The following is a 22,763-nucleotide window of genomic DNA, read 5'->3' as shown; positions in this document are numbered from 1 at the left end:
GCCACTTGTTCAAAAAACTCAATCAAGTTAGTGATACACTATTTCCCACGCAGAAAACTATAGGACTATCCCTAATCAGTCCTTACCATTCCAAATGGATGTAAATATTATCCCTCCTAATCCCCTCCAAAAACTTAATTTCCACTGATATCAAGCTCACCAGTCTATTATTCATGTTCAACATTCACTTCCCCTAACATAAATATGCTGTGCGAGCAGTTTCTAGCAAATATAAAATGCAAGGTAGCAATATTTCTTCAAAGCACTTTTCAAACCTCTGACTTCCACTATCTAGATGAACAAGGGTTGATAGGCTTGGGAGTTTCACCATTTGCATGTTCCCTCCAAGCTGCACACAAATCCAACTTAGAAATTGGTTGTTCTTTCACTGTCACCAGATCAAAAAATCTTGAACTCCCTTTCTACAGTACTATTAATGTATCTACATCAGATGGGCTCAGTGATTCAAGAAGGGGCTAACCACTTCCAGGGCATTTGGGTCTGGGCAACAAATGGTGACCTGATGACAGTCACATTTGTGAAAGAATGTTTAAGAACTTTGAATCATAGAATGATTACAGAACATACAAAGGCTAATTTCTGTATCAACTCCGTGTATGCTGTGCTCAGTCAGTTGTACTGCTTTACCTTTTCCTGGAACCCGAAAATTATTTTCAGCTTAGATAATCACCCAATTCTGTTTTGAAATACATGATTGAATCGATATTTACCAAACTGTCCTGAAGTATATTCCATATCTTAACTACCTGTATGTAAAAAAAAAAAAGTTCTCCTGTCATTAGCTCTTTTCTTTCACCAGGCACCTTAAATGGGTGACCTCTGGTTCGTTCTTCTTCCATCACCAGGGCAAGTTTCTCTCTGAAAGTTTTGTGAGATGTCTGGTTTCCAACACCTTGGATCAAAATTCCTCTTAACCTCCTTTTTTGAAAAGAGAACTGACCTTGCTTTGTCAACCTATTCTTGTAACAGAAGCTTTTCATTCCTGAAACTATTTTGAAAACTTTTCTGGACTGTCTGCAGTGCTTCCATTTCCTTCACTCCACGGATAGCAGAACTTGATTTCCAATGCACTACCCCACTGAGATGCAACAAAGTTTGAGATCTCATACAGGATTGATTTGAAACCGATGCAGCAGGGATTTGGTTGTGGTATTTGTCAATATTCTGTACTACGTATAAGACATGCCCCGGACATACGGAAAAATAGCCTCTGGATGCCGGAGTTGTCCCTGACAGTCTTAAGCGAGTTTTCAAACACCAGGTAAACTAGAGGGTAGCATTGCCTGAGAGAGCTCAGAACGCAGAAGTAATTGAGATACTAGCTTGGCACTTGGATGTAACGGAAATGCACGAAAGAACAGGTATTCCAGGAGTGAAACATCAGAATCCAGTGATATTCAGTTTAGTAAAACAAAGACCTGCAGATGCTGAAAATCTGAAACAGAAATTACTGGAGAAACTCAGCAAGTCTGGCAGTATCCGAACTTGAAGGGTCATTGGACTCTACGTTAACTCTATTTTCTCTCAATTGCTGAGTTTCTCCAATGTTTGTTTTTGTTTCAGATATTTAGGTTAAATCGGCTTGAGTGCGAGAAGTGATTGAAGAAACTCGAGCTGGCAAAGACAAAGAATTAACGGAAAAATGTATGAAAAGTGATATAGAATTAAGAACATAGGACATGTTAATGAAAGTACACAAAGTGGAAGTGAAAAACATCCAAATTAGACTCCCAAAGAGAAGAGAAAACCAGGGAACATAGATATAATTTTAAAATGGTACCATTGAACAGGAGATGTCAGAAGCTGATGCAGGCACCGGTGGGCAGAATCTGAGTCATAATTTGAATCCTGAGAAGGAAATGTTTTAAGTTTGCATAAGCCCAACTACAATTTGAGGAAGCATTCTTCATGTCTTTTCAGAAAATAGTGTGATGCAGCTCAAAGTAATTTCACAGGTGAAGCACTGGAAATATGTGCTCAATTGTCAGGGGCTGTTTCTTGGGATAATGACAAAAAAAATAGTTCACTGCATGTGAGTTAGTGCCTGGTGCATATAGACAACTTTTCAAAATTTAAGAAAACAGTCTGAGCAAGACTATATAGAATTTGAAAGGATTAAACAAAGTAATTATAAGTAGTTATGAGCATTAAAAACAGTGTATGAGGATCTTAAGTTTCACTTTGTTAGAATTTAAAATCTCATTTGCCTTCCATAATAAGAAACCATGTTGAGGACTGGAGGACTAGACCAGCAACAATAATGGCTTCTGATTATGGACTAGCCCATCAGGTTTAACCTCTTTTTCTATCACCCTCTTAAATTTGAAAGAGAAAGTGGGATAATGAAGGGGAGGCAAGAAGCCAAGTTAAAGAATAGATAGCTGGCGATTCCCCCAAGATCTTCTCCTCAGATCAAAAAGGAAAGGAGTGAGGATGGAGGTGAAATCAGAGGCTGATGTGCTTCTATTGTAACAAGATGGCATGCATTCATTCAGAATGTTGAAGGTTGTGGTGGAAACCCATGGGATTTGTTAGTACTTGTAAGAATGAGACCCGAAACAAGACTGCAAAGGAAAAGGCCATGGATCAAGTTGTCAAGTTTAGTTGTAAGTAAAAACTGGATGCAAACACAGTACAAAAAAAGGGTAGCTGAGAGATAGAAGGGATTTTGTCTAAAGGAAAGATAACCCCTTTTTCCTCAAAGGAAGCATCCAAACCCATAACAATGCTAACATACATGGGCTACTCAAGTTCTCTTGCTAGAGAAGGGTGGCACATTGGTTCAGTGGTTAGCACTGCTGCCTCACAGCACCAAGGACCTGGGTTTCATTCCAGCGTCGCGTGACTGTCTGTGTGGAGTTTGCACATTTTCCCCTATCTGTGTGGGTTTTCTCTGGACGCTCCCACAATCGAAAGATGTACAGATCAGGTGAATTGGCCATGCTAAATTGCTAATAGTGTTAAGGGATGTATAGGTTCAGTGCATTAGTCAGAGGTAAATGTACAGTAATGGGGAATGGGTTTGGGTCGGATGCTGTTCAGAGGGTCGATGTGGACTTGTTGGGCCGAGGGGCCTGTTTACACATTGTAGGGATTCTGTGATTTTTAGATTTTCCTCCTGAGAATTCAATGAAAGACAAAATGTTGATCAAAGGGTACGGTGAAGAGTGTATTCCCGGTTCCTTTGTATGAAATCCAGTTGTCTGGATTACTGGTAATCAGGGTAGTTATTAACTTCCATGTGAATAGCGTTTTTGTACTACTGAGGAATGATTTATCAGGAGTGAAAGTTGTAGCTTTACCTATAATTACAAAGTTCACTTGAGGGTAAAGTGATGGAACAATTGTAGGAACAGTTTCCAGGTATTTTCCATCGTGTCCAGTGACCAGAGCAATGGCTCAACAGCAGCAGAACTTACAAAAGTTACTACAGGCAGATGTTAGGGACTGAAATTCTGTTTAAGTATGAGGATAATTCAAAAGAAGTGTTTGGTATGTCTTTGTTAATTGAACCAAATGCAGAGTAAAGTTAGTTAGTAAGTAGCCCAAAAATGTGGATTGCTGGGGAATCAGCAGATCTGAAAATATTGTGGAGAGAAAGCCAAGTTAATTTTCGGGTCCTGTGACCCTTCTGAAATTCCTGGGTTTTTTTATTTCTGATTAGCTAACAGTCCACACTGATGCAGAGGCTGAAGGAATTCCAGAGTGCTCTACGTTATAGCAGAATTCTGACGAGAAAGTGGAAATATCCTTTCACATCTGTATGAAGAATGGACAGTCATTCCACTAATAGTGGTACTACCTAGACATTGTGAATAACGCATTAAATTATTTTGGGTAGGACATTTAGAAATATGGAAAATGCAGGCATTGATAAACAAGTCCAAGGTTTTACTTGCCCAAAACTTCATAAAGACAAGTGTGCTATTGTAAAGCATGTTACATGGTGGGAAAACCTCAACATGTAATTAAGCACCTTTGTTGGCACCAATGTTCAAGGAACTGTTCAGTGGTGTTAGTAGAATGTGTAATACTATTAGATCCCTCGTTCAAGGAGGGCAGCAGGGTTAGATCAGATAATTATATGTCTATACACTTAATGGTAAGGTCCTGGGGAGTGTGGCTGAACAGAGACTTTGGAGTGCAGGTTCATAGTTCATTGAAAGTGGGGTTGCAGGATGTTGTGAAACTTAAATGGGTTCAGAAAAGATTTATAAGGATGTTGCCAGGATTGGAGGACTTGAGCTAAAGGGAGAGGCTGAATAGGCTGGGACTATTCTCCCTGGAGCATTGAAGCCTGAGAGGTGACTTTATAGAGGCTTATAAAATCATGAGCATGGGCAGGATAAATAGACAAGGTCTTTTCCAAGGGGTTGCAAGTCCAGAACTAAAAGGCATAGGTTTAGGTGAGAGGGGAAAGATTTAAAAGGGACCTAAGGGGCAGCATTTTCATGCAGAGGGTGGTGCGTGTATGGAATGAGTTGCCAGAGGAAGTGGTGGAGGCTGGGACAATTGCAGCATTTAAAAGTCATCTAGATGGGTATATGCATAGAACAGGTTTAAAGGGATATCGGCCAAGTGCTGGCAGATGGCACTAGACTAATTTAGGATATCTGGTCAGCATGGACGAATTGGACCAAAGGGTCCGTTTCCGTGCTGTGCATCTCTGACTCTTATTCTGATGTCAGTGGTAGGGAATTTGTTGAAAAAACTTAAGGACAGGATTAATTAACACTTGGAAGGGCAACACTTGGGATTGATCAGGGATACTCAGCACAAATTTGTTGGAGAGAGATCTTGGTCTGACTAATTTAATCAAGTTTTAAAAGTTGACTGTATTGATGTGGTTTACGTGAACTTCAGTAAGGCTTTGACATGGTCCTACATGGAAGGCTGGTCAAAAAACTAAGCCTGTGGAATCAAAGCCAAGTTGGCAAGCTGGATCCAACATTTGCTCACAAATAAGCAAAGGGTGATGGCAGAAGGTTATTTTGTGGTTGGGAGCCTGTGACCAGCAGTGTACCACAGGGATCAGCGCTGAGACTCTTGCTGTTTGTTATGAACAATAGCGACTTAGATGTAAATATAGATGATATAATTAGTAAGTTTGCAGATGATGTAAAAATTGGTAGAGAGGAGGATGGTCTCAAACTAGAGTCTGATATTGATCAGCTGGTAAATTAGGCAGTACAATTGGAATTTGTGCAAGGGTTCCTCAAGATAGTGTCCTCAACGCAACTGCTTTCAACTTCTTCATCAATGACCTTCCCTCTACCATAATATCAGAAGTGGGGGTGTTTGCCAATGAATGGATAGTAGTCACATTTATGACGACTCACATGCTGAAGCAATCCATGTCCAAATGCTGCAAGTAACTGGACAATGTTCAAGCTTGATCTGAAAAGTATCAAGTAACATTCATGCCACACAAATGCCAGGCAATGACAATTTTCAATAAGACGCAATCTAACCTTAACATTAGTGGCATTACCGTCACTGGATTCCCCCATTATCAATATCCTGGAGAATACCATTGACCAGAAACTCAACTGGACTCACCATTTAAATATAATGGCTACAAGAATAGGTTAGAGGCTAGGAATACTGCAATGGGTAACTCACCTACTGAATCCACCTACATATCAAGAGTGTGATGAAATACTCCCCACTTGCATGGAAGAGTGCAGCTCCAGCAACATGCAAAGCATGACACAATCCAAGACACAGCTGCCCACTTGAAGTAGACTCATTCATAAATGTCTCTCTACACCACTGAGCTTGAAATGCACTACAGAAATTTGCCAAAGTGGCTTGGGCAGCATCTTCTAAACCCTTGACTGCTGCTACTTGATAGCAAAGGGCAGCAGGAATATAGTGACAACACCACCTGCAGGTTCTCCTCCAAGCCACTCACCACCTTGACATATCAGTCTTCCTCCGGTGTTAAACGTAGAACATAAAGTACAGCACAGAACAGGCCCTTCAGCCCACAATGTTGTCGAGGATTATTCCTAATCTAAAATAAAATAACCTAACACATGCAGCCCTCAATTCACTGCTATCCATGTGTATGTCCAGCAGTCGCTTTAGTGTCCCCAATGACTCTGCTTCCACAACCACTGCCAGCAACGCATTCCATGCATTCACAACTCTGTAAAGAGCCTACCTCTGACGTCTCCTCTATACCTTCCTCCTAATATCTTAAAATGATGACCCCTCGTGCCAGTCAATCCTGCCCTGGGGAAGAGTCTCTGGCTATTGACTCTATCCATGCCTCTCATTACCTTGTATACCTCAATCAGATCACTCTCTTCGTCCTTCTGTCCAGAGAGAAAAGTCCAAGCTTAGTCATCCTGTCTTTGTAAGACAAGCCCTTCAGTCTAGGCAGCATCCTGGTAAACCTTCTTTGCGCCCTCTCCAAAGCCTCCCTACCTTTCTTATAATAGGGCGACCACAACTGGACACAATTTTCCAAGTTTGGTCTCACCAGAAACTTGTAGAGCTGCAGCAAAACCTCGCGGCTCTTAAACTCGCTCCCCCTGTTAATGAAAGCCAAAACATCATATGGTTCCTTAACAACCCTATTCACTTGGCTTGCAACTTTGAGGGATCTATGCACTTGAACACCAAGATCAATTGGGTCAAAATCCTCTAACTCCCTTAACAATATTGCAGGACTGATAAGTGTACAGGTAGTTCTTCTATAACATGATGGATTCGTTCTTGTGCATTCCTGCATTATAGAAAATTGTGCTTTAGAAACAGCAGTTAGTGTTGGCATTACATCCAACACGTTTTAAAAGTTTGTACGTTAGAAAGTGTCCGCAATTAATCAAACGTTGACGAAACCTGCGTTATAGCAGAACTAGCTGTACATGGACTTAAGTGGTTCAAGAAGACAGCTCACCAGCACCTTCTCAAGTGCAACTGGGGACGGCGATGCCCATATCCCAAGCATGAATACATTTTACGAAAATGGCAGCTGATGGTACTATTTGTCTTTCAGAGGGTTTGGTGAAGGAGAAAATATTAATTGGAAGTATAAAAGGAGTTTGCAAACCAATCTGAGTTGGATTAAAAAGTCACTTGGTAAATTGAGAAGTTGTAGTGGAAATAACGAAACAAATACTTATGGCAGGAATTGATTTTATTTTGGGAAATGACCTGAAAGGTTTTAAAAAAGAACATTGGTTTCACAAAAGGTTGTGGAAAACCAGTAGCACTGAAAGAAATTCGTGTGTTATGAGAAGAACATCCTGGACTATTTCTTGACTCTGTTGTGACTGCAGGTCACTCTGCTGTAACTCAATGCAAATTCACTGTTACGTGCTTGACGAATTGGGGATGCTGTTTGTAAATCGTGAACTTTTTAAAATGTGTGTTAGCTGTAATGCATTTACACCACCAACACTTCAAGCACTGTTTCTAAAGTGCAATTTTTCAATAATGTACAATCGCACAAGAATTGCGATTGTACATTATTGCGTATTGGAAGAACTGACTACATCTTAAGGCCATAAAAATAGACAGCAAGGAAAGGGACCATATCCAGCAGGAAGATCATTTGGAAGTTGCATTATTGATTGCAAATTTCAAAAGCTTAACTAAAATGGATGAAAGTAAAGAGAGGTTTTATGAATTTAGTCAAATTCTTCAATAGCAATGCTAAAAATTATTATGAATTCAAAACATTATACCAAACAGCCTAGTTGAAAGTTTAATGAGAAACAATGCCTCTGTTTTGTTATTTGAAAGAGACAGTATTTATGAGGAAATAGAGATTGTGGTATCTGAGGCATTGCGACAGGGTTTATCAGGTAGTAGTTTCATCTGAGTATCATAATAAAATTTTACGTGACTCACTTTCCAGTAGCAAGTGCCTTAAGTATTAGATGAACACAAGCCAATTTTTATGAGCCCGGTGTAAATGAAAATATAGTCAACTTCTGCCAGACATGTTATTTATGTCAGGTAGTGGGGAACTGCGCCCCTTAATTAAACTTCCGTTTTTAATTCTGACAGTAGCTTTTGAAGAACCATTTAACCATCTTAACAGAGTTATCATTTATTCTACGTGGTGCAGCAATTGTTTATCATGAAATGGAGGTAATATGAAAATTTTGATACAACAAATGCATTGCTACTTGATCCCTTATGGTTTAGACATTGACATGCAATGAAGCTGAATTGCATCTTCCCAAATAGTAAATATTTCTGTGTATGGCAAAATCACCTGAGGATGCATTTGAGCTGCAGACAAATGTTCCATTGTTACAGCATTCTTTTTGTGCTCTAAAAATGTTTCAAAACAATTTGTTAATTGATTTTTTTAACTTTGTTCTTGGTTTCTACATTTTAAATATTTATATAGTTTACAGGAACTGGAAGCCCTCCAACCTTTTTCATTGTTTAGTCTGATTATGGTTTACCTGTGCCTGAATCACACTTTCTTAAAACCTTTTCATAATGTCTGCTTGTCTGTATTTGAAGTACAGCTAGCATCTTCAACTGTAATGGAGTAAAGTTTAACAAATTATTGCAGCAATTTTTGGGCCAAAAGTAGTTTTGACAATTAACGTATTGTAAATCTAATCATACACTGTCAAGACATGCAGAAGATACTGAAAATACCTGTTAAAATAGAGCTATCTCAGTGTGGTCTTTCCATATTCTTTGTTCTGTTGGATCCACTTTGTTTGTGATAAATTTTGGATATTCAAACAACTAGTGTTGCCTTTTACGCTGAAGAGCTGCCTCAGTCTTTGCTCTATGTCTCAACTATGCAACTCACCTAACATTAACTCTGAAAGATTGAAAACAAATGTTTGTTGATGCTCTGATCGAATGTTTTGCTTCTCTTGCATGGTTAACTGCAGTATCATGTCTATTCTTTTAATTTTTCTTACCATTTATTTTAAAGAATAACTGTGATTAATATTTAAAATAGTCTTGTATTTTCATCAGGGCTGTGCATGACGTAAAGGCTACTGACATGGGTCTGAGCACAGTAAGATTTAAAGCAGAGATCGATTTTGATGGAAGAATAGTGACAAGATCTTACCTGGAGAAGCAAGACATTGACGTTGTCTTAAATGTATGTGATATATTAAAATACTCAATTACATAGACTTGTTCTGATATCACTTGGGGGGGTGATCTTATGGAAACCTATAAAATTATGAAGTGAATAGATAAGCTCGAAGCAGGGAGGTTGTTTCCACTGATGGCTGAAAGTAGAATTAGTGGGTATTGCCTCAAAATAAGGTGGAGCAGATTTAGGACTAAGTTGAGGAGTAACTTGTCAATATGTGGAATTCCCTGCCCATTGAAGCAGTTGTGGCTACCTCGCTGAATATTTTTAAGGCAAAGATAGATTTTTGAACACTAAAGGATTTGAGGGTTATGGTGACTGGGCAGATAAGTGGTGCTTAGTCCACTGAAAGATCAACCATAATCTTATTGAAAGGCAGAACAGGCTTAACAGGACTGCTCCTATTTCTTATGTTCTTATCACACAAAAGATGCAAAATCTACTCAAGTTTAAAGACTCGGAAGGGATGAGGTTTTAGTTTCTATCAAACACACCTGATGGAAAGTATAGTCACACCATGCTGAATGTTTGTGGCCTGTAGTTCGCTGTGTTCTGTTTTCCTCCTTTCCTAAACAGCAGGGAATTTTAAAAAATCTTTTCATTGACAGAGACCATTCTAGAATCTAAAGAACTTTGGAAGATCAAACCATCACCATTTTTCAACCATATCGTTTTAAAAGATCTTTGTAGGCCCCAGTCCAGAAGATTTGTCAGCTTTTATCCCGTTAATTTATCCTGTAGAATTTCTTCTTCAATATTAAATTCCTTAATCTCGTTGATCCTCACTGTTTTCAATGAAAAATGAAAGACATATTTAATGCCTCTGCCATTTCTTTAACCTAGCCCATAATTTTTGCTGTCTCTAAGATTATAAGGTCTTAGTTTGTTTTACATATTTTGCTGACTTACTGTCATTCTGTTTTCCCTCTCTTTACCTATTTCTTGATGCTTCTAACCCTTTTGATGCTCAACATCTTCTCAGAAACACTAAGCTCCTTTAACCCGGTATCATTCTTAACTTTTAATCATGGTAGTGTACTTTTCAGTGAGGGTTTTGCCCTCAGATGATGTATATTCATTGCAAATGGTGAAATATTTCTTAATTGTTTGCCATTGCTTACCTGCCACTATCTTTCTCAATTTCTTAGTCTACTTTAGCCAACTCTTTATAATTTCAGAATTAAACAAATTAAACAAACAATTCTCAAACCTAATGGAAAAATGCTAATATTATATTTACTCTTCTACAAGTGATATTTTACTGTAAGATTTATAATTAACCATGTTTCATTGCACAATATTAAATCAAACCCTAAGCATGCTCCTTTAATTGATGCTTTAAAACATTGAATGCATTTACAATGAATTTCAGGAACAAGGAACTTGTCCTCCTATACCTACAACATTTTTACACCTTTTTATCTGTACCTTCAGTTTCTTCTGTTCCTCCAATACATTTAAACATCAATTTTCTAAGGAATATCTGACTGCCTTAATATGCATAGTAAAATATACTTCATACTTAAAGTATACACTTGTGTATAGGTCGAATTATGCAGACTTTTTAAGCTGAAGTTAAGGGGTCAACTGAGACACAAGGTATTGTTTGCAAGGGGTTGAAATTCGTGCTTGGTATGAGTCAAAAAATGGACAAACGAGCCAGATCTCTACATAAAATAATAAACAATAAAAGGAAAAAAATTATCGACATTATTGAATATTTATTGACAAAATAACTGTCTCTGTTCTGCGTGCTACAGTAGAGTGGTACAGTAGTCCTCCCCCACATGCAAGGATCCAAGATCTACCGCAGAAGACCAAAACCACTGATGGGTGCGAACCCATTCACTTAAATGGGAAGTTTTACCTTCCTGGCAGCCCCTGGTTCTGGAACATTCCCTGTAGTATGCTCGGGCCATGGTAAACCGCGGAAACCAACTCCGTGAATACGGTGGCTGCACTGTACCATTACAGTAATTCTGAAAACCTGGAGCAGAGTGTGACGGCTGGCAGACTGGAAGACATTGAACGGAGTGGTATGGCCAGCAGACTGGAAAGCAGGAGCAGAGCAGAATGGGCAGGCACGATAACTCATAAATGTTGATCTGTAATTGTGAAGAGCTAGGGTCTACTAATACACAAGATATATGGAAATTACAAAAATTGGCCAAAAATAAGGGGTTTACTTATACATGAGGTCGACCTATATACAAGTATATACGTTAAACATATTGATGTGGAGGTGCCAGTGTTGGACTGGGGTGGACAAAATTTAGAAATCTCACAACACCAGATTATAGTCCAACAGGGTTATCTGGAAATACAAGCTTTCGGAGCTCTGCTCCTTCGTCATGTAGCTAGAATTTATAGTAAAAGATCAGTGTCTTACAACTAATGCGATGTATTGAACAAACCTAGATTGCTGTTAAGTCTTAATCACTTAGAATGGGTTGCAGGTTTTGATTCATTAATATATAAATCGCAGAACTACTCCCAAGTCACATTAATGATATCTCAACTCAGCCAATGCATTAAAGGCATGAAGTTAGAGTCTGTCTATATTCCAACCTTGAGTCAGACCAGTTCTATTCCCAGAGTAGGAATTTAGAAAATGTCACATGCACTGACTGCCTACGGATTGTGCTTTTTGAACAAAATAGAATGTATCTGCAAATGCATATTCACTCCATAGACTGACTTGTGTGTGCACGTGAGGGAGACACCTCCTCAGGAGGCACCACCTCAGGAGACAGGTGGGATGCGATCGATAGGGTACACTTCATTGCCAGTACTTCCTGGGAGCGGAGAACCTACACCATGTTCTTCGCAGTGTGCAACACATTATTGATGAGGATGAGCACTCTGTCAAGATCTTCCCTATGCTTCCACTTCTCATCTTTAAACAACCACCAAACGTTAAACAGACTGTTATTCGCACGAAACTGCCCAGCCTTCAGGACATCAGCCACAACACCATACTACTGTCATGGCAACCACTGCAAGATGTCAGTGTCGTCATGGATACTACCATTGCACGTGAGGAGACACCATACACCACGTGTGTGGCAGGTAGTCATGTTGCCTATCTCATAGGCTGCAGGCAAGGATATCCTGAGGCAAGGTACATTGGCGAGACCAAGCAGATGCTACAACAATAGATGAATGGACACTGTGCAACAATTGCCAGACAGGGATGTTCCCTCCCAATCAGGGAATACTCCAGGGGTCAAGGACATTTGGGCCTTCGGGTGACTGTCCTCCAAGGTGGACTTAAGGATGCATAACAATGCCGAGCAGAGGTTGATAGCCACGTTCAGCACCAATGAAGGTGGTCTCAACTGGAATCTTGGGTTTATGTCATATCACAGGTGACCGTACTGCACTATACACACTCTCTAGCACGCATTCACACGCGTGATCTCTCCCTTGCGCTCATGCACGCTTGCTCTTGCTCACTCCCTCTCGCGCTCACCCTCGCTCCCATCACTCACGCACACACCTATATAAGTCTGTGGGGTCAGTTTGCATTTGCAGATAATTCTATTTTGTTTAAGTATCATGTGCTCTGTAGGCTGTCTGTCCATGTGACATTTTATAAATTCCTACTTTGAGTCAGACCAGTTCTACTTCCAATGTTGGAATACAGACAGACTCTAACCTCACACCTTTAATGCATTGTCTGAGCTGAGATGTCACTTTTTTTTTAACATAAAACCTTAAATTATCTTGGGAATGTGACTTGAAAGAGGTTCTGGGATTTACATAGAATGAATTGTAGATTTTGCTTCATTAATAAGTAATTAAAGACTTAACAGCAATCCAGGTGTGTTCAATACATTGCATCAGTTTTATGACACTGCGATCTTTCACCATAAATTGTCCTATGATCCTGCCCCACTAGATCCCTGACGAAGGTGCAGCACTCCGAAAGCTTGTACTTCCAGATAAACCTCTTCCTCTAGGCTGGTATTGTGTGATTTGTAATCAAAAATATTGAAGTTGTTAATTATGTCAGTTTATTTTTGTAGTTCTATATAAAGTACTTCCTCCAATGTGGTGTCACCTGGTAATTTTTGAATATTACTTTTGACTCCTGATTCTTAAATCATTTATAAAGATGTGAATAAAGGTGTCCTAGTACTGATGCTTGAACACATTTCATGCCTGTTAAGAATCTTAATTAACAACCTCAAATCACTACTTTGAGGGTTAGGAAAGAGGCATATGTTAAGTACAGAGTCAGTGGAGGGGTCTGAACAGAGGATATACTGACAGATTAGCAATGACATCAAAAAATAGCAAGGGAAAGAGTAACTACAAAACTAAATTATCAAGGAAGATGAAACAACAGTGAAATAGTTAATTGGCACATCATGGAAAAATAGAGCTTTATAATGGGAAGTGGACTAATGAGGTGCAGAAAGAAAAATATAATGAGTAATAAAGAAATGACAAATATTAAATATGATTTGCTTGTATTTACAAGTGCAGTGCAACAGTAAGGCATGATAAATTAATTTAAAATAATGAAGGAATAAAGCAAAGAATTGTAGATGTTGGAAATCTGAAACAACAGAGGTTGCTGGAGAAACTCAAGTCTGGCAGCATCTGTATACAGAAAGCGGAGTTAATGCTTAGAGTCTGAACGACCAAATTGATTCTACTAGAGAATTGTTTCTCTACTGTTCCTCATTTCCATTCAAGCTGATTCTTTATCTTTAGAAGTATGATATCAAAGGAATGGACAGGTATGTGCATGAAGAAAGCATTGACCGGCTCATGCTGTCTTTCAGTAAGGATGAAGGCTAAGGGCTGAGGAAAGGTTTTTGGAAATCAGGCCCTGCATATTTCCTTGTTAGGGAAGAACCGTTAAGGCCTTCAACACAAGATAGCCATAGAGATCCAAAACAAAATTCAGAATAAACCACTTCTGGTGAATAAAAGCAAAAGTACTGCAGATGCTGGAAATCTGAAAGAAATGCACAAAAGAGCTGGAGCAACACAGGTCTGACAGCATCCGCAGGACAGTTCTGAAGAAGAGTCCAATTGGACTTGAAACATTAAGTGTTTTTCTTTCTTCTCAGATGGTGAGTTTCTACAGCTTTTTTTTGTGCTTGTAACTTAGTGGGCATGTGGAACTCTATATCATGAGCAGCAGTTGAAGTAAATCATGTAGATGCACTTTAGGTAGAAGCTAAAGCACAAACACCTACATAAATTGGTTGAATTAAATGGCCTGTTTCTGTACTATATATACAATGTTGTAGGCATTGTTAAAGTTGCGGCTTGGGTTTTCTTTAATAGTTCCTTTTTACTTCACTTTTCAGTCATGTTATACTATTTTTATAACTTTGCTTGATTGTTTGCTATATAGAACTGTGATCGCCTTATTACTTCATTCAATCTGTACTCATGTTAGCAATTATGTTTGTCTTGTGTTATTTTGTCCACTATTCTGCCAACGTTTGATAGTGGTGATATTTTGCAAAATGATCTATTTGAACTAATGTAATAGTTCAAATAGGCGTTTGAATGTTTCCTTTTTTTTCTGCAGGAAATTCAGCAGGTAAGAACTCCTGAGGACTTGGAAGCATTTATGTTGAAACATGGAGAGAATATCATTGACACACTGGGAGCTGAGGTTGACCGACTAGAGAGTGCACTCAAGGTACTATCTATTTAAACCAAGTATTTACATGGGCTTAATTTTTTTGTCCAAATTTTTCACCTATGTGATAGTGCAAGAAACAAAGGAAAAATAACAGAAGTTGCTATTCTTGTGGATTTAATGAAGAAATCGATCCATTGCTGAATCAAAGAAAACCATTCAAGCCACTGAGTTCATGCTGGCTCTTTATAAAACAATCCAATTAGTCCCAGTGCTCCACTCCATCTCATAACCCTACAGTTTTATTTCTCCAGTGCCCAATCAGTTTCCTTTTGAAATTATTGATCATCTGTACTTCTGTAGGCTTTGGGCTTTAGGTCTTTTCCAATTGCTGCAAGAAATAGTTCTTATCTCCTGCATCTCTCAATCAAAATCTTAGCTCGTACCTTCAAGTAATAGAAGCTTATCTTTGCTAAAATTCTTTTGAGGTATAGGTATGACAGCAAGGTCAACATTTGTTGCTCATCCCTAAGTCCCCTTCAGAAGGAAGTGGTAAGCCACTGCCTTGAATCACTGTCATCCATGTGGTGTAAGTACACCCACAGCGCTCTTGGGAAAGGAGTTCAAGGATTTTGGCCTGGCAACAGTGCAGGAATGTCGGGATAGTTCCAAGTCATGCTGGTGTGGGGCTTGGAAGGAAGCTTCATTTCAAGTGGTAGAAGTCAAAAGCTTAGAGACTGTTGAAGGAATTACTGCAATACACATTGCTGCCGTTATTTCAGTGGTCGAGTAAATGTTGAAGTGGTGAATGGGGTACCTATCATTCTTGCATTTGTGCAGAATGGTGTTGAGTTTTTTGGGTATTTTGGAACTCCACTGATCCAAGAAAGTGGAGAGTGTTATCACCTGTCTGAATTGAATCTTGAAGATGATGGTCAGATTTTGCAGAGTCAGGGGGTGAGTTACTCACAATAGAATATGTAGCCACTCACCCCCTGTTGTAGCCATAGTATTCATATGGTTGGTCTAGTTTAGTTTCAAATCAATGATAACTCCCAGAGTGTTAATATTGAAGCGTTCAGCAACGTTAGGCCATTGAACATCAATGGGACAGGGTTAGATTCTTTGTTTTTGGAAATAGGCACTGCATACCACTTGTGACACAAATGTCACTTGACATTGTTATGAAGATGTGGGTGTACCTTTTCAGAGAATTAAAAGCAGCAGAATTACCAGACACAGCACCAAATGTTCTCAATAAGGTAACAATGTAACACTCGCTCGAACAACTTGATTAGCTCGTTGCCTGGAGTCAAAAACATTCAAATGTGGCCAATCAGTTTAAACTGTACCCCGAGTATATTGACAATCTTAAAAGCGAATGACATAATCTGATGCTCTGGGGTATAAGACCGGAGGAACCTTGAACAGGTTGAGAGGAGAACTGCCAAGTCCTAGCATGTAACAAACTGCTTGAAAAAAGAATATCTCTTAAAAGTACCTTTTCAATCAGTAACCTGTAACGCAAAAATTCCTAACAAGGAGAAAAGACGCAGGAAGATCCAAAGACAAGGACCTGGTTTTGAGATGTGTTGTTTTGTAAATCTTAATTGGGAGTTTTATCAGACTTGTATTATAGAAGGAAAAGTAAAAGAGAGGTTTCAGAAAGAAATTGTAAATAGTGGTTAGTTAATTATTCTCTGTCAAACTTTATTTCTTAAAGTTGCTAATTTGTACTTAGTTCTTGGCCACTTGAATTTTTACAGATTACTGCATAGGATAAGTCTTTGTGTTGCTGGTTTTAAATTAAGCAAGAGAGTTTACCCCATGTCGTAACACCATTAATCAGCCCAAGCTTGAATGTTGTCTTGTTGCATATGGACATGCTTCAGTATCTGAGTCACAAATATTGTGGACACTGGGATATTTTTGAATGCACATTCTGACTTTGACAGAAGCAAGATTACTGGTGAAACACCTGAAGATGGTTGGGCGCAGGACATTACCCTGATGAAGTGGGTTCTGATAATGCATTGATAGTGTCTCTACCTCTAAGCCAGACTGGGTTCAAGTCCCACCTTCTCCAGAGGTGCATCACAACATGGTCAAATGGGTTGATTGAAAATATCTTCCCTCAGGAATTGAGTCATGTCGTGGCATGGTAATTGTGTCCTTACCTCTGTACCAGAGAATCTAGCTTCAAATCCCACCTGTTCTAGAGGTGTTTAATGGATTCTGTGAACGGGTTGTTAAGTAATATCTACCCTGAGGATCTCTTGCAGTCATGTCAAATGGACTGGGATTATTAACTTTCTACAACCGCAGTCAAGCCCTTTGGTGCTAAGTATAAATACAGCCAGTAGAGAGATTTCTTCCTTATTCCCATTGACTTCAGTTTTGCTGGGGCTTTTTAAGGCCTTACCATCAAGGACAGTCATGCTCATGTCATTTCACCTGAGATAGATTCAGAACAGGTCTAGCAGTTCATGACTGGATTTGCATGCATTGTTGTGGGCTATCAGCAGCAGCAGGATTGTATTCAAACGCAATGTATAACTCCTCAGTCCAGCATTTACATTGCTCTACCATTACCATCAAGCCAAAGAATCAACCTAGTTCAAAGTAGATTGCAGGAAGATGCAGAAGCAGCCAACCTAAAAATATAATGTCAGCCTGATGAAACTGCAACACAGATTCTTTGCATAACAAAGTGCAAGAACAGCATACGGTGCAACTTGATGATCTTGTAATCAACTATTCAGTCAAAACTATGCTGGCACATCCAGTCCTAGATATTGGTAGACAATTAAATAATTAAGAGGTGAAGGTCCATAAATAACCCCATATTCAATAGGTGAACCCAGCACAAGTGCAACAGATGTTGCTGAAACATTTGTAGCCACCTGCAGCCAGAAGAACTGAGCAGATGAATATCTCAGATGCCAATCTTCAAATTTGGTTCACTCATGCAATATCAAAGGAAGTGTTCAAGGCATAGATACTGCAAAGAATATTGGTTTGACAACTTTAGCAATAATGCTGAAGGCTTGTATTCCAGAATGAACCTTTCTCCTAGTCAGTACAGGTGAGTGTGGAAGCTTGTGATTGGCAGTCAGCAGAACTTTGTACAAGTGAGTGGAGTACCCTGTGATTGGCAGTCAGCAGCACCCAGAACAGCATTTAGAAGTGTTCAGGATAATCTGCAGTCAACATGGCTTTGTGAAGAAAAAGTCATATTTTACCAATTTATTGACCGTCTTTGGGGAAATAATGTGCTTTGAATAAAGGGCTACAAATGGACGTACTGTACTTAAATTTCTAGAAGGCATTTAATACAGTGCCACAAAGGTTATTGTTAGAAATAAAATCTCAAGGTATAGGGGTAACTTATTAGCATGGGTAGAAGATTGACTAATTAAAAAGAACTGGTTGGCATGAATGAATCACTTCCTGGTTGGCACAGTGTAACTAGTAGCATGCTATAGGGATCAACTTTGTAGCCTCAGCTTTTTTGCAATTATATAAATGACTTAGATGAAGGAGCCACATGTATGATTATTAAATTTACTAAATATCACAAGGGTAGAGAAGTGAGTGTGAAGAGGACATGAGGCTACAAAGTAGTATAGATAGGGTAAGTGAGTAGGCAAAGGTTTGGCATTTTATGCAGGAAATGTGATATTGTCCACTTTGGCAGGGAAAATCAAAAAGCAAAATACTATCTAAATGATGAGTGCTCACAGAGCTCTAAGATGTATAGGGATAGTAGTATCCCAGTTCATTAATTGTAAAAATAGTGTGCAATTGTGAAAAGTACAATTAATTATGAAACTTAGTAGAATGTTGGCATTTATTGCAAGGAAAATTGAATGCAGAAGTATGCTCTATTGTGCATTGCATTTTGAGACTACATCTAGAATACTGTGTGCAGTATCAGGCTGCTTATTTAAAGAAAGACGTGAAAGTATTGGAAGCAGTTCAGAGAATGTTTACTGGATTAACACCTAGAATGGATGGGTTTGATACAAGGCCGGAGTGGATATGGAAAGGATGTTTCCTCTTGGGAGAACAAGTGGGTCACTTTGAAAATAAGGGATCATCCATTTAAGATGGATAAGAATGTTTTTGTCTAAACCATGAGATTTAGAATCTCTCTACTTGAAGGCAGTGGAAACAGTATCTCTGAATATTTTTATGGCAAATAGATTCTTTACAAACAGGAGGGAGAAAGACTATCAGGGCAGGTGGGAATGTGAAGTAATCAAATCAGCCCAGATCTTACTGAATGGAGAGACAGGCTCTAGACGCATATGTGCAATGCTGGCATCTACCCAAAACTGGAAAATTGCCGAGGTGTACTCTGTCCACAGAAAGTTGGAGAAAGCCAAACCAACCAATTATTGTCCTGTTAGTCTATTTTTGATGATCATCAAAGTGATGGAAGATGCTACAAAATAGCATGTAGATAGCAATAACGAGCTTTTGAAAGTGTACTTTTTTAAAAGAAAACAACATTTAGCTGATTAATGTGTACCATTTTTATTTCAGCAAAAATATCCTGATGTGCGTCATGTGGACTTAGAAATTTTATAAATACTCTGAGCTATGAAGATGCCTGGCATATCTAATGAAGAGCACTGGGGATACAGAGATGAATATTACTTGCAGCCAGTACTGTAATGCTATTGTGATTATTACAAGCTATTAGCATTACATGCTGTTATGACTCTAGTGCTTTAAGACATTGCACAGTTAAAATATGTAAGATTGACAGACTTCAGAATTGCAGTGCTATGGAGTGATCTTCTGTTATGGGGCTTCCATATGGCTGAAGAAGTAGTTTTAATATTATATACTAGCAGGACAACTATTTTGAGTTAATGGAATGTTATCAGAATGCCTGTTCTAAAATGGTGGGAGGTTAACAACTTTGTTTTCAAGTTGGATGATTGTATAACTTTCTATTGAAACATTTTAGTTGTTTTTGTTGACTTATGTAAGTTATATACTGAAAAATCTCCCAAATTCAATCTGTATACTATTCAGACTGTCTATTTGATAATGTTCATCCTTGACGTAATAGCAGAAGAAGTAAAAGTTAACTGCAAATAAACCTTATTTATGGATCCATTGAATTTACTGGTCCCATAACTGAATATCCAAACTAAAATTAATGTTGTTTTAATCAAGATTTTTAATCATATGCATGGAAAATTTTAATTTGAAATTGGAAGGACTTTTTGAAAGAAAATATTTTTATTAAGTTTAAAGTGTTAATATGCCAAACAAATGGAATTAGATCATGTTTTATTAATTTAGTTATACATTTATTAAATGACAAAAGACTTCACCACATAAAATTAGAAACCCACAAGTTAACTTGCTTTGAAATTGATTAAACCAAAGTGTATTTATGTAGCAGTCATATTGGTAGTTCAACAGCTGTGCTTTACAGAAGAAGGTAGAATTTGTGATTTTACCCTTTAGTTTCGTATTATTTCATCCTTCCACCAAAATGAGTATAGTTTTATGAACTATTAGGAAAATAAAGGTGCAGGCATTTAAATTAAAAATAACTTGATAATTTAAATTATGTAACTTTTATTTGTGGGATGAATGCACATTATTTGTCATTTGAGTCCAGAGTGATATTGCTACAAGCATATAGCCATCTGTAACATTGAAAAATAACTAGAATACACTAAAATTTACAAATGCTGTCAGAGCATGGAAGACAATGCTTTTGAAGTTACTTTTTGTGTTTTATTTCGTTAACTTAAATTGAGAAATAAATGTTTAACACAATTAGGTGGTTTGCTGAAAACCTTTCCTATGGCTCTTAGGCAAAAAAAAAACCTGTCTGCTAGTTGGCTAAGGGTCCTAAATAAAAAAAAAGTAGACCGTTTCTAATGTTTGTGCTTCCAATTTATCAGTGAATTTTGACACAATGTGCTGAAATAATCACAGGATAGTTGTCATGGAAAGTTTACAAGAAATGATACTCCTTGAAGTAGGAATTCTGGTCTGGAATTCAGGGTCATTATTCTGGCAGTGATGAAACTATACCTTGTAGTCAAATCTGGTAATACTGTCGTTGGAAATTTAAACTAAGTTCTTCAATAATAGTATCCCTCACATTTAGCCCACAATAGATTGGAAGTTTTTATATCTAGTCTTCACCAAATATTCTATAGTATTTTTTAATTAGATTGAGAAATTACTTTTTTCAAGCATTGTCATTTTTTGTGAAATGCTATTATAATGTTTTTGCTTTCTTTAAATTTGTCCAGTTTAGACTGGCAGAAGAATTGTATTACTAAAAATAATGGACTTCTGTTGAATGTTAATTATTTTTGTTCTACATAATGTAGAGGAATAATTTTCTTTAAATTTTTATACTTTAAATTTAGCAGATAAATTTGAATGATTCAGAAAATGTGTTTATTTCTGGAAAAAGAAGAGCATTCTCTCTTTTACTGTGGAGTATAAATATTGGCTTTCCCTTTAAATTGGTATTTCTGTCCTGATCCGTGCATGAAGGAAAGCTTTGACAAAATGTCATCTTTCAGCAATACTCATTTAATAATCAGTTAACTTATTTCATATTCTCAAGAAATGAAGTCCAACTGGGAGGTTTTTTGAGGAGGGTAATGGTTGGGGAAGACACGACCTAATGCAAATATCTTAATCTATTTATCTAAGCTTGTACATCTTGTCCATCTTCTCCTACAGTTTCTTTTAGAGTCAGACTGATTTTCAGTGTTATATTTTAGAAGTATGCCTGTTTGTGAAATTAATTTATTTAAGGATCTTGGTATGGAATCCTTTGCCTTTTCAAGCAGTAATGCAGTTTATTCTTTTTTTACTGATAAATGTACTTATTCTGACAAACCCTTTGTTCCTTATTAAATTGTAATTTCATTATGCATTACCAAATTGGGTTTTGTAGGATTCAAAGATCCAGAGTGCAAAATATGAATAAATAATTTTAAGCTAAAAAAGTCTTGTCTGAATAACTTATTTTAAAGAAATTGGCTGAAAAGTTTGGAGTGTCATCTATCGTGAAGAGTCAGAGTTATGTCGGCTTTCTGTACAGCAATCTGGTCAGTTCTGTCTCACTCGTCTATCCCTGTTACGTTGCAAGTTTATTCCTTCAAGACCTAACCAATTTTGTAAAGCAAACTTTGTTTTCGCTAGCACTCTCAATAAACCAACAAAATATACCTCAAATGTCTCCAGGTTTGTTGTTTTATCACACACTCCGTGAAATCTGAAATCAGTTGAGGATGCGAGTGAGAAGGCTCTCTACTGGTAAATTTTATTTAAGTGATTTATTCTGTTTTTAAAAAAAAAGTGCATGCCTGCTGCATTACATTTCTATTACTTAGTGTGTGTTTTTACGTTGATTATGTGGACCCTCTTGAACAACCAGAATATTTGATGACTAGCACACTCCTGGTCTCATAGGTGCCAGTTAATAAAAAGTTTGCTGTATTTAAATTATTAATCTCAACAGCCATCGCCCTTGTTGGTAGCAGGTTGTATGTTATTACCAGTTGCTGTGTAAGACTAAAACCATCCTCTAGGTAAAAACAATGACTGCAGATGCTGGAAACCAGATTCTGGGGACTAGTGGTGCTGGAAGAGCACAGCAGTTCAGGCAGCATCCAAGGAGCTTCGAAATCAACGTTTCGGGCAAAAGCCCTTCATCAGGAATAAAGGCAGTGAGCCTAGAGCGTGGAGAGATCCAAACTTCCAGCTCAGCACTATCCCCATGACTTGTCCGGACTTGTTCTACCTGCCTATCTCCTTTTCCACCTATCCACTCCACCCTCTCCTCCCTGACCTATCACCTTCATCCCCACCCCCCACCCTCCTCTCACTTATCTCTCCACGCTCCAGGCTCACTGCCTTTATTCCTGATGAAGGGCTTTTGCCCGAAACGTCGATTTCGAAGCTCCTTGGATGCTGCCTGAACTGCTGTGCTCTTCCAGCACCACTAATCCAGAATCTGGTTTCCAGCATCTGCAGTCATTGTTTTTA

General features: G+C 38.2%; 1 protein-coding gene across 4 annotated transcripts in view; it reads left to right on the top strand.

Annotated features, from left to right (window-relative positions):
• slc30a9 (solute carrier family 30 member 9) overlaps positions 1 to 21,721 on the top strand; it is a 132,854-nt gene extending 111,133 nt beyond the window's left edge. For all 4 annotated transcript variants that reach the window (XM_043692137.1, XM_043692116.1, XM_043692129.1 and 1 more), the window contains 3 exons: positions 8,986 to 9,115; positions 14,667 to 14,780; positions 19,269 to 21,721. In XM_043692137.1, the coding sequence (XP_043548072.1) occupies positions 8,986 to 9,115; positions 14,667 to 14,780; positions 19,269 to 19,313 (289 nt within the window). In that variant the 3' untranslated portion in view covers positions 19,314 to 21,721. The remainder of the gene's footprint in view (positions 1 to 8,985; positions 9,116 to 14,666; positions 14,781 to 19,268) is intronic.
• Positions 21,722 to 22,763: the final 1,042 nt, after the last annotated feature.

Source organism: Chiloscyllium plagiosum, chromosome 1 (genome assembly GCF_004010195.1).
Source record: "Chiloscyllium plagiosum isolate BGI_BamShark_2017 chromosome 1, ASM401019v2, whole genome shotgun sequence".
In the NCBI taxonomy this organism is placed as follows: Eukaryota; Metazoa; Chordata; class Chondrichthyes; order Orectolobiformes; family Hemiscylliidae; genus Chiloscyllium; species Chiloscyllium plagiosum.
Note: the sequence above shows the minus strand (reverse complement) of the source record. Positions and strands in the feature narration are given on the sequence as shown.